At 39.0% G+C, this 16,532-nt stretch overlaps 1 protein-coding gene across 1 annotated transcript; it reads right to left on the bottom strand.

The window, feature by feature from the left end:
* Positions 1–3,276: 3,276 nt before the first annotated feature.
* Positions 3,277–14,882, bottom strand: LOC134629400 (Na(+)/H(+) exchange regulatory cofactor NHE-RF2). Its single transcript, XM_063476707.1, has 6 exons — positions 14,227–14,882; positions 13,605–13,910; positions 6,277–6,468; positions 5,746–5,899; positions 5,445–5,665; positions 3,277–4,969 (listed from the first exon to the last, which is right to left on the bottom strand). The coding sequence occupies exons 1-6, from the start codon at positions 14,431–14,433 to the stop codon at positions 4,802–4,804; spliced, it is 1,248 nt and encodes a 415-aa protein (XP_063332777.1). The 5' UTR covers positions 14,434–14,882; the 3' UTR covers positions 3,277–4,801.
* Positions 14,883–16,532: the final 1,650 nt, after the last annotated feature.

Here is a 16,532-nt window from a genome sequence, read left to right as displayed (position 1 = left end):
TGTGTGCAGTTTGATGGATATTTTAGAATAAAATGATTGCCCTTTACACACCAACACACCACCTCAAATCACAATAAGACAAGAGCACAGTACACATAATAAAAGCTAGGACACTGCCAAAGAGCAATAGCCACTGAAATTTTAAAAGCAGACAGTGATTAGAGGTGAGCTGCTATTTCCACTAGTCACCTTGTTTGTCATGCTGCTGTAGAGTTAGACGCACAGTGGGGCTTTTATGGATAATGATTGTTAAGGTTTTTCCAGCAAAATTGACTACAGGGATTTTTTTTTCCATTTGATAATCTGCCAGTGTTTTGCAGCATGTTGACATTTGGAAACACGCAGTGGTACTTGGTTTGACCTAGACTGTGACCATAGAGATAATCAAACCGATCCTTAGTTATTTCAAATATGAGACAATCTCAACCCCAGTTTAATTCTCTCGCCACTTTCTCTTAGTTCAAAGCTTGAACACACACAAAAAATGTTTGTGGTTGCTTGTTTTTTGCTTTACTGCTATTTTTTTAAATCTTCATGAGCAGTTTTTGTATTGGCAAGGTCGGTGTATTTTGTTTCTTTGTCTGCTTCAGTGCCAGTCAAGATTATGATGAATTTGAAGTGAAAGTGGGGGCGTCACGGCTTCTTTAAGAGGAGAAGAAGCAGTTTATGTGTCCGTTCTTTTTATATAATAAAAAGCATGATAATGTTGCAGTTTGGCAGAAAGACTTTGGTACTTTTTGTTTTTCTGTGAATTCCTCTCGCCAGTCGTGTTCCCTTTTTTGGAAGATGGGAATAGAAATAAAAATGCTTTCAGTCTATTATATGATTTATAGTTTGTGTGTAATCTCAAAAGTCCAGATGGATAGTGGAGTCTTGAAATAAATCACGTGCATGCTGAAGGATGATTGTTACAGTTGCCAGTCCAGTGTCTTTTATCAAAGGATGACGGTTTGGCGTGAATTCTTAATTCTTAAAAATCCTTAGGGCTTAATAGTTTGTTTGTTTTTTATGCTGTATTTTCTGTTCATGCAAAACTGACCCGCAAACTCCATCATGTTCAGCCATGAGTTATCTCTGGAAATATTAATGTTACCAGAATTTCCTCAGGTCACCTCGTCAGGAACTCTACGTGGCACAAAGGTGGATGTTTTCCAAAAGCACACTGCAGGAGTCTCAGGAAATAAAAGTAGCATCCCTTGCTCTGTTTAGTTTTCACAGCAGACCTGGCTCTTGTACTGAAAAGTAATGATGCAAATGTCCCAGCAGTCCCGCTAAACTGTTACCTTTATCCCAAAAAACATTACTTCAAATCAGCAGTTTCTCTTAATCTGCAAGGGTCACTTACAGATCTTAGAACAGTTACTTTAATGTGTAGGTGTTCACAGAGAGAAAATGTGGCATATTCACATGTTTGTATCTTGTATCTGCAGTTTCTTTACTTAATTTCAAATATGGACTTTGTATATATTTCACACATTTTCTCTGCTCAGTGTAGTTTTTTTTTAAAATACCAATTTCATTTTCAAAATTACATGAAAGATGTAGTGTTTTGGTCATTGTAGTGCATTTTGGGCACATCTATGGAAATGCATTTATAAAATGTTATAATGAGTAATGTGATTAGTCCACCGCAGACTCCTCAGACTGCAGACTGGGTCAGCGATAAAACACATTCAACATAAAATAACATGGTACATGCATAACATTACTTTCTCAGCTACTTTTAACTGTGAACTAAAAGATCATATATGAGTGTATATAATAACAGCCTTTAGTTCATGGATTCTGCATTTTGAAGCCTCCATATTAGCATTTTGGCCACAGCCATGTTATACTTTTAAAGTAGGAAGTGACTCCCTAAATTGTACAGCTACAATGCACAGACACACATAGGCTACTTTCTAATTACATTGATAAAATACAAGAATTTCACTCACCAAGACTGAAGCACAAACATCTGGGGCGTATAATTTGTCAGATAATTCAATTAAAAATTGAGACACAGCTCAGAACCGTTTCCAGGATATTTAATGGAGATCTCTCAGCCAGTTGAAGAGGTTTGTGGGAAATTAAAAAATTCTATCAGCAATAAAAAATAAATAAATAAATAAATTTAAAAAATGAAAAAAGCTTAAAAAGTAGAATTCAGTTACTTTTAATGACTTATAACGTGCACGAACATCCAGCTTTCATATAAACTCATATACAGTAATTTAAAGCAGCTGCACTCAATCACAAGATTTAAGGATGAGGTAATAGAGCCAATAAAATATAGTATAATAGTAAATACTTTTAATTTATACAGAGTGTTAGAGTTGAATTACACTGCATCATAAAGCTTTGTTTACAGTTTGCAAACTAGTCGAGGTACATGAGAGGGAATCCATTTTTACAGTGATGTAACGAGGAAAACAAGACTGTTTTTCACAAAGATGATGATCTCCTTATGGTTGCATTAACATGAAAATACAATTTCAGAATACAATACAGAATATGCTGCTTTCTGAAAATAGTGTAAAGATACAGTATTTGTAAATGTTAACACACCAGCCCAAATGTTGCAGTTTATAATTAAAGGCCATATTTATTATGTAAACAACTGAAGATCTGTGAGAAATCTCCAGGACCATATTACATGCGATTTCAGATTTCTGCTATGCAGCAGAGCTCCACCTCAATATTTAGCCTGAAGCTTGAGGTGACGTTTGGGCAGAGAAAGTTCAGGGAAACCCCCGAGTTAAGCTCTTTTCTGTCTGATCACTTCTCTCCCAGTGTTTCCTTCCTTATCTGTTCCTTTTTTGTCTCTGTACTGAGACACCATACACGTAGATCAGCACACAAAATCTGCATCCAATGCAAAAACTGTGAGAAAGCTGGCTCGCTCACTTTGACAGATAAAAATGTAGGCTCAGTTGTTTCTATATGTGTTTGTTTCAGCTGTAAACTGATACGAACAGGCTTTCATCTTCTGTTGGTGTCCTTATTCAGCCTTTTGTTCGTGTCCCAGTAGTTGTAATGTAGGTGTCATAAAAAAGGATACAATTTACAAAGTTCACAAAGAAGAAAGGAAGAGCTGCTGGTCCCACAGAGCCAGATATTTTTGCCATGACCTCATGAAGACTTTAGTGTCAGTTCACTCTGGTCTGGTTTTTGCTACAATGCTTGAAGAACAAACCTACAAATATAATTTCACCTGAACAGAATGTTTTGGTTGTTTTCTGCACTAAATAATATCTAACAAGATCTTTTGGATTTTATTTTTTAAAATAAAATCCAAAGGATTGTTGACCTTTAGAATTGCACATGTATACACACCTTCATACTGAAATCATGTAGTTGTTTCTTTCACTAAGCTAAAGCACTTGATTTTTAAAGTTTCTCATACCAGCAGTTCTGCTAACTAACAACTTTTGGTAGGATTAATGGAAAAAGATGCAAAGCGATGGTGGTTGGACAGCTGAATGGGTCATGGCATTCATGAGAAACTGCCAGTTGAGCAACCTAAATGTTTCAGATCATCAAACAAACTTTAATATTAGACATCGATGTGGAAGAATTTAGGTTCTTCTTTGCAGATTTGTTCTAATTCAACAACAGTGGAGGGTTTGTGAGCATAAATGGCCCGTTTAAGGTCACACCAAAGCACCTCAGTTGGATTTAAGCCCACACTTTGACTATGTCACTCCAAAACCTTCATTTTTTTTCAGAGTCGTGCAGAGTTTGACTTGCTGGTGTGTTTTGGATCATTGTCAACATTCCTCCACAGCAATGATAGTTGTAGCTGCCAGGCAAAAGGAAAAGGGCAAATACGAGGCTTGTGGAGATGATGAGAGATGGCGACATGTGCGACAGAGGAATATGACAACAGGAAGTGTTGGAAATGGATGATCTGCTGAGGTGACCCCAAACAGGACCAGCTGGATGAAGGTTAGGATTGGCCTTGCGCATAAATGCTTATCAGACCTGGATATTACAACACTACTGTCGCATTTTGCTCATATTATGAAAGTTTATTTCACACAGCGAGAAATAAATGGGCACACTGACAAGAAAATAATTTACAAAGCTAAAACAAGTAATCAGAGGCTACTTAGTCTATCTTTTAAATATTTTCCGGTGTAGAAATCACTGTGGACCATTTAAGAAAAGTGCTGAAGTGATTAAACATCATATATAACATTGCCCTGAATTCACATTTAAAAGTCACATGGTACCTAAGCTGAGATATTGCACACATATGGTGACTACCTACTCCAGGATGCCAGTCTGATGGCTTCATTTATAATTGAAAAAAATAATAATAATAAAAAAAAGCTTTATCTATAGATATATATAGACATAGATATATACAGAGGAAAAAAAGAAACATTTATCTACAGCAAATACAGCAGGTACCGATAATATCATAGAGACATGAGAGCACGGTGCTCATGGCTCTGAAATTGCTATGATTTAATATACTCTCTGTGGTCTGGGCACCATAAAAACAGTAAATGGTCTGCCAGTCATCAAATGTCATTGTTTAATACAGCCAGATTCCTGACACATCCACAGGGCATGTCTTGGTCCTTAAAGACACTGGAAAGTAGACATACAGAAAATATTATGCAATATCTTAAAATGAATTTGTACACAGAATAAAATTTAAGAATATTACCACAAATGTTCCTTTCCTTATACCGTTTATATTCTTGCACCTCTTTCCTTTCACATGCCTTTGCAAAGTGAAGCTATGCTCCTACAGCAATCATGATATCAATCCCCACTTTGTTTCAGTCTCTTATTTTACCCCTTACTGGGGTCAGAAGTTGCTGAAGATCTCTTGTTTCTTGCTCCAGTCCATAGGGGGTGCTCTTTTCCTGTTGCGGCTGCCCAGGACCTTTTGCTTAGCCTCGGCAGCTGTTGGGCTAAGACGCAGACCACTGTCCATAAAAGGGTCTGGAATATGACTGTCATCCTCATCAGGGATCTACAGTACACACAAACACACTTTCTTTAATTACACTATCATTTTCAGATCGTATTGTTGATCTCGCACATCATTTCTGTGCAGGTTCTGAGTCATACAGGTCACGGTAGTCTTAGGAGCTTGAAAAGAAGGTGACTGTGCCTAAAAACCAAAAGGCTGAGAGTCCCTGGGAGGTGGTTGTTGACCCACTAGCAATCAGGTATGTCATCAAATGAGCCAGGCTGTGTATAAAGCTGTGGGGTCATTACCACCAGAGGTTTTGGTTGAAACCAAGGTGAGGCCTATTAGGTCACCAGATGCACGGTGTGGATCCTCATCAGGTGTGAGTAGGGGTTGAGGCACCTGGAAAGGGATCTCAAGAGTGGATTATAGGTGCCTGAGAGTTGGTGTCGTAAGCCACGCCCTCTGTTCAAAGAAGTCCAGTCACCTTCTTTTCAAGCCCTAAGATGGGTCTCATAAATAATTCCTCTCTCACCTGAAAGCTCATGTCTGAGCTGCTGATCTCTGACTGGGTGGTGGAACTTCTGGAGGACTGGGACGCTGAGCTGCCATTGGTACGGGACTTGGGAGACAGTTTTGTAATCAGGGAGTTTGTCATGGTGACGTTTATTATCGGTGCATCTGTGGCAGAGAATTCAGTGGTTGGAGAGGGCGTAGGTGGCTCACTCTCAGGGGCTGGGTCATCCACACACACTTCTGTGAAAACAGAAACAACAATAAGCATTTCCTTTCCAGAACAAAAATAACTGTGTCTAATAGCACAGGCACTATTTAACCTTTAATGTGGGTGATAGTAGGTATGATTCCCAGTCTGTTAAAGAGCTCATCTGTCTCCTGGTCCACCACTAGGAGGCGTACTTCATCCCCTGCTGCTCTGATGAGGCCTACGACTTCTGAGTGCCTCAGGCCCTCTGTGGTCACTCCATTCACCTGAGACAGAAAACAAAAACAGAACAGCATTGGAGACAAAAACAGGACAATTAAAGAGCCTAAAGGCACGACACAGGACAAAGAATAGGGAGTGGCTTTAAAACTACGTGACAATCAAAAGGTATGAAAAGATCAAATCCAGCATGATTTGCATGAATTCCCTTCCTGCCTCCTCACACTTCCTTTACTCAACACGGACTAAAAATCTCTGTCCATGAGTATCCCATGAAATTTCACTTTCTTTTTGCCAGTAAAAAACATCACTTTCCCACACAGACTGACAGGAGCTGGTGTTTTTATCCCAAAATTAACGACAAATAAATGAAGACTTCCAATAATCACCAGGAATTTTAAAAAATGACTGCATTTCAGTTTACCTCCAATATTCTGTCTCCAGGACGCATGCCTGAACTCTCAGCAGGTGAGTCGGGATCCACGGCACGTACAAACTGTCCACGCTTTTTCTTATCGCTGTGCAGATTAAAGCCATAGCCTTGCTGTCCTTTTACCATGTGACACAGACGGGGAAGGAGCTCAACGGCTGGCTCTGGTGAAGGCTCGACCTGCAGCTATAAAAGAATGAAAGAGAAAAGCAAAGATTACTTTTACTTTTAACAAAAAGTAATGTTTAAATGTTTTCGACAGCGATGGAGAAGATACAAATTACCACAACACTGGCCAGTAACTTAAAACTAATGAGAGGTGAGGTCAACCAAATTAAATCTATTTCCCCTGAGTTTGTGTGTGTATGTATTAATGCAGTATAATCCTTAACATTTAACTCAATAATGTTTGATATACTGATAAGGCTTAACATTTATAACGTTGTAACATGAATAAGATGAATAATGTACAACCTAAAAACTTCCATTAGAAAGAATAACACCAATAATGAAGGGCAAGCAAAAATTTTGAAAAGGTCTGAGGACTCTTTATGAACTTTACAAAGGATTTGGATTTTACAAAATAGTTGTCAATAGAAACCATGCAGTATTTAGCATGGATGCTGTTTGTTTTTGTGGCAGTTGTTGCCTGGTTGTTATTATTTTTACTTGTTAAAAGAAAAAAAAAAGAGCAGAAATGAGCTCTACCATGAAGCAAAAACTACTCAGGAGCCGTATTTGGGATACCTCCTCTTTATGACATCATACAGAGCCAAGAGTGGGAAAAAAACAGCCTACTCTTGTCAGTCAGAAACCTGAGACTTTGGCTCATATGGGTTACTTTTACATGTGCTGATATCACTGTTTCAGACTTTGTCCATGTTTAACATGACACAAACATAATAGCTCCCATCTAAAATGCATGAAGAGACATTGATGATGAACCTTTGATTAAGTACATGAATGCAGATTGGATGTAATAGACTTAAGGGGTTTATAATCATATGAGACTCAATGCCTGGAAAAGAAAACGTCAACTATGTCAGCATAGTTTGCTGTGATATGAAGTATACTGTAAAGACATTATATTTTATAGTAAATTATGTGATAAACACTTAATACAATATAAGGTTCATAAAGATCCTTTATCTGAATTTACTCCACCTTATAAAATGGTGACTCTCAGTTTACAACAATTAGCCACAACATTGAAACTGGTTGTCTAATAAAGTGGGAGGTGGGTTTAGTATTTAATTCAAAAGAACATACTAGTGTCCTGTAAGAATTAACTGTGGGAAGAACTCACTATTCTTTACATATTTATCAAATATGTAACGTTTCACGCTGTTATACAGTAAGCAGCAGCTCCGAGTTCTTGACACAGAGGCGATCCTTTAAATGTGCAATATGTAGAAATTGTTGGTTAGGTTGTTATTTTGTTTTTATCCAATCCTAATCTAGTTTGATGTCAAAAATTATTTTTTCTAACAAGAAACAAGCAAAAACGTCACAGTATGGCTGCCCCAAGATATGATTTATAACAAGGCTCTAGTGATGGATTGCAACAGATTGTTCAGGTTGCAACAGATTGTTCTGGGCATTCATTCATTGTGGTATATCAGCTTTCAGTACAATGGTGTAATGACAATATGATCATATCAAATTATTTTTTGACATAATTCAGTTCTAATAAGTTTCACAAGTACATTACGAGTCAAAATGAACAGAACAGAAGTTGTTTTGCACACTTAAGATATTTTGCTATATGCAGTTTTACATTTTGTGTGCAAACTTCCACAGGTGTGGAGGTGAGAGTGTTAGGCTGTCTGTTTCTCTGGGTTAGCTCTTTGATGGATTTGAGGGATCAGCTACAGTTGCCTCCACCTTTCGGTTGGATAAAAGAATAAGGTGGATGTTTACCTTGCATAATATTGCGGCTGCACTAAAAATTGATCAGAAGGTAGTGGTTGCCAGGTTGAATTAGTAGTCTAAGTGAATCTGGCTAAAACACATTAAGCCCAATGAAGGGCCTAATCTCCAGTGACAAGAATTGGCACAGTGTATGACTCAGCTGCTGCCCGGACCTTGACTTTGGCTTATAGTACTAGGTACATGCTGGCTTTGTGTGTGTGTGTGTCTCTGTGCGTTTTGCACCAGTGCCTTGTATTAGTCCTTGTCCTGAGGGTAGCATTTAATATTGACTGTTGAGTGACGCAGTTGTGACTACACCTTCATGGGTAAGCTGGCCTGAGGGCATTGTGACAGATCGCTGTGCTTTCTGCTCAAACAAAAACTGAATGCAAAGCACTCACAACTCCAAGAGTAGCAAACATATATGAACAACTACAGTGCGGAAAGATTCATCCCTGACTGTCAGCTTTAGTTAAGGAACAACACAGCAACTGCTTTTAAAGATCTCTGTTATATTATAGACGGATTAGCTGTATTTGTCATGTTGACCCAAAATAACCGACACATCAAAACTGCAGGACATGCTTATCTGGAAATATCTCAACTGATCCATTTGAGGATCTAAAACTTTTCCTCTGTAGATAAAATATTTGCATATTATATTAATGATAATCAAATAGGCAGTTCAACAGACAGAATTAATTGCCTGCAATGGAAAACACTGTTTTAGAGTCTTGCTTCAGGTTTAAAATATCTTTGGATTTTTGCTCTATTTGTCAGACAAAAAGTCCTTTTTGGGCTCTTGAAAACCACATTTTGATAATTATCTGACAATAAAAACAATTAACTGAATGGTAAACGCAGAAATCTGCACACTAACAGATGCTTTTTTCCTATATCCATCCTATAACATCTAAGCAATAACAAATGATACATTGTTTTTTTTAAATTAAGGAAGTCTGAGTAATTGAACACAGCAAGTAGAAGTGAAGTGTGTCTGTGTGCAGGTAGCATTTCTGTGACTGAGCCAGATCAATGTGCAACTGTAATACCAGCTAACACTGTAGTTATGTTAGACTGTTGTATATGGGCATCTCCTTCCATAATAACACCACGGAGCAATGAAAATGTGTCTGTATTTACACGTACCATGATGTGAATGTCAGTCACAAGACAAATGACACAGAAGTGGAGAAATTAGAGCAACTGTGTCTGTGTATGTGATGTGCTTGTCAAGGGCATGAAAATGTCATCTCTCGTGCACATCTGCAAAAAAGTATATGTATCATATACACAGAATTACCCTTCTGTGTAAGTGATACATGCAGCTGCAAAAAAAAAGCGTTCAGGTCCACGCTGAAAAAAATCCCAGATGTAACTATAATATAGAAAATCCTTTAGCAGCAGCATCCTCCATCATATGTTTCCTGTAGCTGCTCATGAGACTATTACAGCAACAAGTAAGAATTCTGGAGCATTCCTCCCAACAAAACTTCATCAATATTTCTAGGATGCCTGGATTGAATACGCATCTTCTGGTCCTGCCACACAATGTGTTTGGTTAAGGTCAGGACTGTAACATGGTCAATCCAGGTTTATTTTTCCCGTGGCATCGCCTCTGAGACCAGTGGGAGACACAAACTAAGCGTCTGGTGGTCACAAGCTAGTGCCCAGATAAGTCTGTGCTGTGGTACCACTTGGGTAATAAGTACTTTTTAAATCATCCCTGACATTCTCCTGTAAAATTTAGATTTCATGGTTGCTTCATTATTTCAAAACATTTACGAGCTGAGGTAGCAAACCTTGGGAACAGTTGGGATAAAGTTCTGATATTGACAATGCTTGTGTGTGTGTGTGATGTCTTTATAACACAACTTTTAGAGATTTTGTTCGACTGGAAGACTTGACAACAAAGACAGTACGAAGCTGTATTGATTTTTGCAGCTGTGTTGCTGTGGGGTTGCTCACTTCTTTTAGGTCTCCACAGGAGGTCCACTCCTATGGACAGTAGCAATAATTTGTCCCAGTTTGTCCTGATCTTTAAAAAGCTTTATGTAGCCCTTTTCAGCTACTTACAACTCTATTGTGCTTTTTGAAAGATCCTGTGAAAGTTGGCAATTCTTACTTTGATAATCCACACTTCCAATCTCAACCTCATAACTCGAAAATCTAAGTCTAGTAATTTTAGAAAAAATAAATTCCATTTATGAAGACTCACTAGCAGCTGCAGAGTAAATTAATTATCAGCATATTTATTACAGATTTCAGGGTCCTGGATTTTGCACTTTCAGTTTTGAGTTTTTAGACTTTGAATTAATTAGTAACTATCTTGTATCTTTAGTTTTAGTTGTTGTGCTTTGTTGCTTAGAGTCGTTACTTTAGAGTCTGGGTTCCCCTTACTTATGTTACCATTAATCTCGTATGGTTTTATGCTGTGAATATTTTGTTCCGCAGGTGTTTCTCAGTTGTCTGTACTCTTCAGTAATTACCCTTCTGTGTATATATATTCGCGGGCTCCTTTTGTCTTTTGTGAATGCCTCTGTTTAAAGTCCCTCATGGCTCTCAGTTTATGTTTTAGAATTAAGTGGATTGAAGTTGTTTTCTTTTTTATATTTTTGCACCTTGTGGAGTTTGGCTTCCTAGTAAAATGTTCATTTTTATGTTTACCTGGTTTATCTATGAGTCCTGGATTTGGGTCCACTTCCTGCACTGCGTCATATTTTATTTCGTCTTGTATTATATTTTCACATTAATTATGTGCCTACAAAGTAACTTTAAAACATCAGAATCTAAAAGAAAAGGCTACCCTTGCAAATGATGTGTTAGAGACTCACATTGTTCCCTGCAGAGGGGGTGGCCACAGTAACACCTGCACAATGTAATGTAAAGCTTAGTTAACTTTTAGTTTGAGCAGCTGTTGGCTGTGGTGTAACATTAATGTAGAGAGATTTCTTATATTTCATTTTATTCTTTATGCAAACCTTTTCTTGAAAATAAGCCACTGTAATGGCCATCAAAGCGACAGCCGCTATTTACTCTGCCTTGAGCTAAACAGATGGCAGTCTGACGTGAGCCACTGGCCTTAAAGATCCTGGTCCTCTTTGTTTATATCCCGAACAGTCAGCTAAATCTCTGACAGCCAGTTGCCGTTTATTTCTGCAGCAAGACTGACATTACAATGTCAGTCTTGCTGAGGTCTGGTGAGCACTTTTGGAAATTTTGTTTTTTCTCCATCACACACACTGAAATTTAGGAATTTAAATGATTTTGTGTTTATTTTGTTAACAAAGAATTTACAACAAGAGTTTTTTGCAGGCAGATGCAGTACAGACCCTCACTGAAGCAAAATAAGAACTTTGCTAGAAGGCTCACATTTTTCGACTGTTTTAATGTAGCCTGTAGTCCTGCTGTGCTTCACCTCATTATTCTCTGTATATAAAACAGAACAAAGTTTTAAGACTATTTCAACTACAACTTCACACTATATTCTCAAACTAAAAGTCAGTCTAAACAATAACTATTGTATTGTGCAGGAAACTGTTATGTAAGCAGGGCTTTGTCACTGGTGTTCAGTCAGGTGGAAACAACCAGATTACATTAATGAGAGGTGACAATGCTCAAAGGGACAGCACTCTTTGATTACAGCTAAATTCTGTATTCTAAATGTTCACACCTGTCTGACACAACAGTGGCTTAAAACTGATGTAACAATGACCTTTCATCATATTTAAGCAGATTCCTGAATCACAGGAAAAGCTAAAAATAGAGCAGTAATATTTGACAATGCATTTTGACAAGAGAGGAAAGTAACAAGTGTGTTTCTGCAAACCTGTATGGGTGTAAGACTTCTGTAATGCAGACTGAAATTTCAATACATGTTGCATCACAGTATATTCCCATATCACGCTACCCATATGGCCCTATTACTGCCTAGGCAAAGCATGCATAAAATGCATCAAAATAATAGTTTTTCATTAACAAAAATCTAATTATGATCAAGTTTTCAGGCATGCGGTCTCCCTATTTTTTACATTGATCCCTTGCATAGAAAAAAAACAAGCAATGAACCGAAACCATGGGGTGGAGCATTTTCACTTCTTGTGGATATCATCTCTGTCCAAGACAGCTAGCTCAGTGAAACAGAAAGTAATTTAACCTCCCAAATAGTCCCCCCATCCTTTTAGGCTTATCCAGTTCAGGGTTCTGTGGGGGTGGAGCTTATCCCAACTGCCAAAAGGTGAGAAGCAGGGTACACCCTGGACAGATCACCAGTCTGTCACAGGGGCAAGACAGACAACCATTGCACTCACATCCAACCTTATGGACAATTTAGAATCACCAGTTAACCTAACCAAGTGCATGTCTTTGGACTGTGGGAGGAAGCCAGAGCCTCTGGATATAACCCACAGAAACACTTTTGATGGATTTGAACCCAGCACCTTCTTGCTGTGTGGCAACAGTGCTAACCACTGTGCCACTGTAAGATTCAGTATTCTAGTGGGCAGAAACGCGTTACAAGTAACGCATTACAAGTAACGCGTTACTGTAATCCGATTATTTTTTTCAAGTAACGAGTAAAGTAAGGGATTACTATTGCAAAAAAGGTAATTAGATTACTGTTACTTTCCCGTAAGCACGCTGCGTTTCTAAAACCGTGATTTTTTTTGGGAGAGTGTCTCATGACAATGACGTAAGCGAGTGCGGCGTTCGTGGCAACAGCTGTGTGCAGATCAAAAATGGATAATATAACGAGTGCGGGAGAGAGTATGACCGTGCAGCGTTTAAAGCGTGGAAGTACTGACCTTACTTTGAGTTTGATTCCGTAAAAAGTGGGAAGAAAACTTCTTTTTACAGAGAAAAAAACCCCTAAACTTCCGAGCAAGCACCAAATACGCTGCCACGGGAATGTGAAACTCCCAGATCCTTCCACTGACCGCTGCGGCACACCTGCACCAGGGCAAACCGCCTGCCCCACTCCTGCTAAGTTACTTTTTCAAGTAACTTGACCAACACTGCTAGTGGGTATCATCTCTGTCCAAGACACCTACCTCATAATTAATAATAATTATTTAAACTCCCACATACAATTTTACATTTTATGAAGAAATTCATGTACCTTCATCTTAATGTTTTGACCCTGTTTAAGCGAGTTTCTGGAGGGCAGCCTTGTGATTTGTTATTGGAGGATTTTTCAGTCTCACCTGTTAAGACAAGTCAACAGGCTTTCTAAAAGTACTTGTCTGAGACTGAATCCAGGCAGCATGCCAACCAAGTACAGATTAGTGCATGAGATACATCAGGTCTTACACACTCTTAGCACATTAACACATTGGTTCACAGTAATCACATAGAATTATTTTGAAGACTTAACTGTTCCTCTGGTGCTCATAAAAAGTGATGCTCACTCTTACCTCCGGGTCTGTCACTATACTTGAAGTCACTGAGGAGCTCTTGACCTTGCCTTGTGTGATCATGCGAGTGGGTGACTCTGCAGCTGGATAATGAAACACAGGAGTGTAGCTGGGCGTCATGGGTGAATTAGCTCTGGGAGAGATGCAGGGTGTCTGCCCAGGAGAGGGGCGTGGGGAGAGGGTTCCCATCTCAATGGCCAGGTTCTCTGTGCAGGCCAGGTCATGGCTGCGGAGGTAGTCTTCTGTTTCTCTATCCACCACCAACAGTCTGGTGCGGTGGGGCACCTCACGGATCCTGTTCACTACCTACACAGAGGAGAAAGGAGTGACAGCAAGGAGTTTCATATATATTAAAATGGTTAGATGTGTCATTCTGTCTAAGCTGTTTGCAATGAACTGATCAGCTCATTACATATTTTTGTTATGACAAAGGCAACAAGTCATTCCCATCACAAAAGGCTCACACTGACCCATTTTACAACCCCACTCTCTCCTACTCCTCAGGCAAGAGAAAGTGGTCTAACAGGTCCTCTTGTATATGTAAGGGTTCATGGGCATTCCTGGATCATTTCAACCAAGCAAACACATGAAAATAACTATAAATTACCGAACCATCACTCACTTGATGATGAGTTTCATTCTCTACATTCTCTCCGTTCACCTCCACCACCCGGTCACCTGGTCGCAGCCCGGCCAGGTCAGCCGAAGACCCGGGCTCGACTTTGCGGATAAATTGTCCTCCTCTATTCCGCTCGCCATGCAGATGAAATCCATAGCCACGCTCTCCTTTGACCAAAAAACAAAGCCTTGGTCTCAGCTCGATTTCCATCCCAGTGCGTCAGTAAAGGAGGGAAACAGGTTAGAAGGTCTCGGGAGAATAAGCAGGTGCTTTGCCTAAGAGCTGTGGAAACGCACTGGCTTTTAATCCAAAGTGGTTATGCGCTTCAGTGACCAAAAGATCAGCATCGCTTGGCATCCTGTGAGTCTTTAACTAATCCACAATTGCTCCGCTGAAACATATTAAAATGTAGGCTAAAAGTAATGAGTGCTTAATCCATCGTGAAATATCTAGAGCTGCAAATATGAGCGCACAAAACTGTGCACAGTGCGCTTAAAATTGTGGTAAAAAAAAAAAAAAACCCAACAAAAAACCACGGACAAGGACTAAGTCCCGTCCGTGAAAGGAATAATCCAAGAGATCAGAGATTAGAAAGCTGCTCCTGGCACGCAAAACTTAATTCTCATCGTCAGCTGGGCGTGTGTCCTCCTGTCCGACCCGGTGAGAGTGAGGAGGTGTCAACGGCACACGGACTCTCCAGCGCACACCTGACGCCGCGCTCTCCAAGCAAAAAAAAAAAAAAAAAATAGCCTGAGAGGAAACCTTGTTTAATCAGTGAGATCAGGCGTTTGAAACATGCTCAACAAGTACTGAAAGAGTTCTTCTGAGGGCATTTTTGTCTTTTACAGCCTCCCCAGAGAGACAGAATCTTTTCCAAGTAGGTGGAGTTGAAACACGAATAAACTGTGACTGAGAAAGGAAATCTGCCTTATCCGTCCTTTAGCCTTATCTTTGCCGGAGATCTATAAAAAGAAAGTTGGGTAAAAATGTTTCGTGAAATATAAGCTGTCCTTGTGTGACGTGATAGCTGGTGCACGCGCATTTATCTCTTTCAAAGTGAGTCTTTAAAGAAATTAAGGACAGCTGACGTTCAAGGACTGAGAACCTGATCCGTAAATATGAGACACTGACATGGTAAATATTTGCGTAGGCAACAGTTTATATATACTAATCGTGTAGGTTTGCATATAAAATCGTCCGTGACAGACATAGGTCGCTAAAGCAGATCTTCCCCTGAGCAATCAAGGAATAGAGCATTATTAAATCCCTCACGCGACATGTCTGAAGATAGACATGTCGTGTGATGGATGCATAAAAATAAACTGCTTTTAATAGTAGTTTTTTCTGGTGTTTTTGTGTGTGTTTTCTCTCATCTCCCACAAATAAACCCCACAATTTATGCATATGCACATTTTTAAAAGCTTTGATGGATACAAACTTCCACATTACCGTTTTATGAACTAGAAGCAGATTCTCGTCACAAGTGCACATCTTAAACTTAGAATTAAAACGTTTAACTTTCTCAAAAAAAAAAAAAAAAGCCCCAAGAAAGCAAATATTTCTGCACAGTAACGATCAAACAGGCACAATAAGTGGACAAGTGAACTGTAGGGAGGCTTCTGTAAACACACCTGACTAATAATATAACTGACCCTTAAGCAAATGCTCAGCCAACTCTAGTTAAAGACATCAACTAAATCACTAAAACAGACTTCAAAGTAGCTTCGAGGCAAGTGCATGTTTAAGACTTACATAGTGTTAAGTTCTTAAATGTTTTAAACCTTCTGCAGAAGAAATATTGTTACACAGGTGTAACTAACAAGGAAGTCTTTTCACTTTAAGTGGTGAGTTATGGCATGCAGCAAACATACACAACACAATGAGCCCTGTAGCAGGCACACCTGATAGGATGTTTTGTTGTTACCTGTACATTTCTTGTTATACCACACCTATTACAGGTCCCAAGTTACAGGTCACAAGAACCAGGTTTAAATAGTCGTAAAAGGAGGGTATGTATTTTAGTCACATTGGAAATTCAATAAGATTTGATGTTTAAATGACCAATATTAAGTAGCAGTGGGGCTTTGCTTGCTTCAGCTAATTAACTGAATAAACTCATTATTTCAAATTAATAATCATGTTAATATAAAGCAGTGATTAAATTTTGAAATTGTGAAAGTGACCTTTGAGGAGGACATCTGAGTAATATAAAGGTAATTTGGGCTGTTATTGCACAGCAAGAACAACCTGGGTTTGCATGTCTCTGGGCCCTTCTGCTTGCATGTTCCACCCCTACCTGGTGAGTTTTA

Source organism: Pelmatolapia mariae, linkage group LG6, assembly GCF_036321145.2.
Source record: "Pelmatolapia mariae isolate MD_Pm_ZW linkage group LG6, Pm_UMD_F_2, whole genome shotgun sequence".
Taxonomy (NCBI): Eukaryota; Metazoa; Chordata; class Actinopteri; order Cichliformes; family Cichlidae; genus Pelmatolapia; species Pelmatolapia mariae.
The sequence above is the reverse complement of the archived record's forward strand: the minus strand, read 5'-3'. Positions and strand labels throughout refer to the sequence as shown.

What these genes read in the sequence shown, in the direction of transcription:
- LOC134629400 (XM_063476707.1), bottom strand. Translation starts at nt 14,433, where the DNA reads ATGGAAATCGAGCTGAGACCAAGGCTTTGTTTTTTGGTCAAAGGAGAG. An exon ending in GTATAGTGACAGACCCGGAG is followed by an intron (nt 6,469 to 13,604) that starts GTAAGAGTGAGC and finishes ATTCTTTTATAG; the next exon opens with CTGCAGGTCGAGCCTTCACC. An exon ending in TACTATCACCCACATTAAAG is followed by an intron (nt 5,666 to 5,745) that starts GTTAAATAGTGC and finishes CTGTTTTCACAG; the next exon opens with AAGTGTGTGTGGATGACCCA.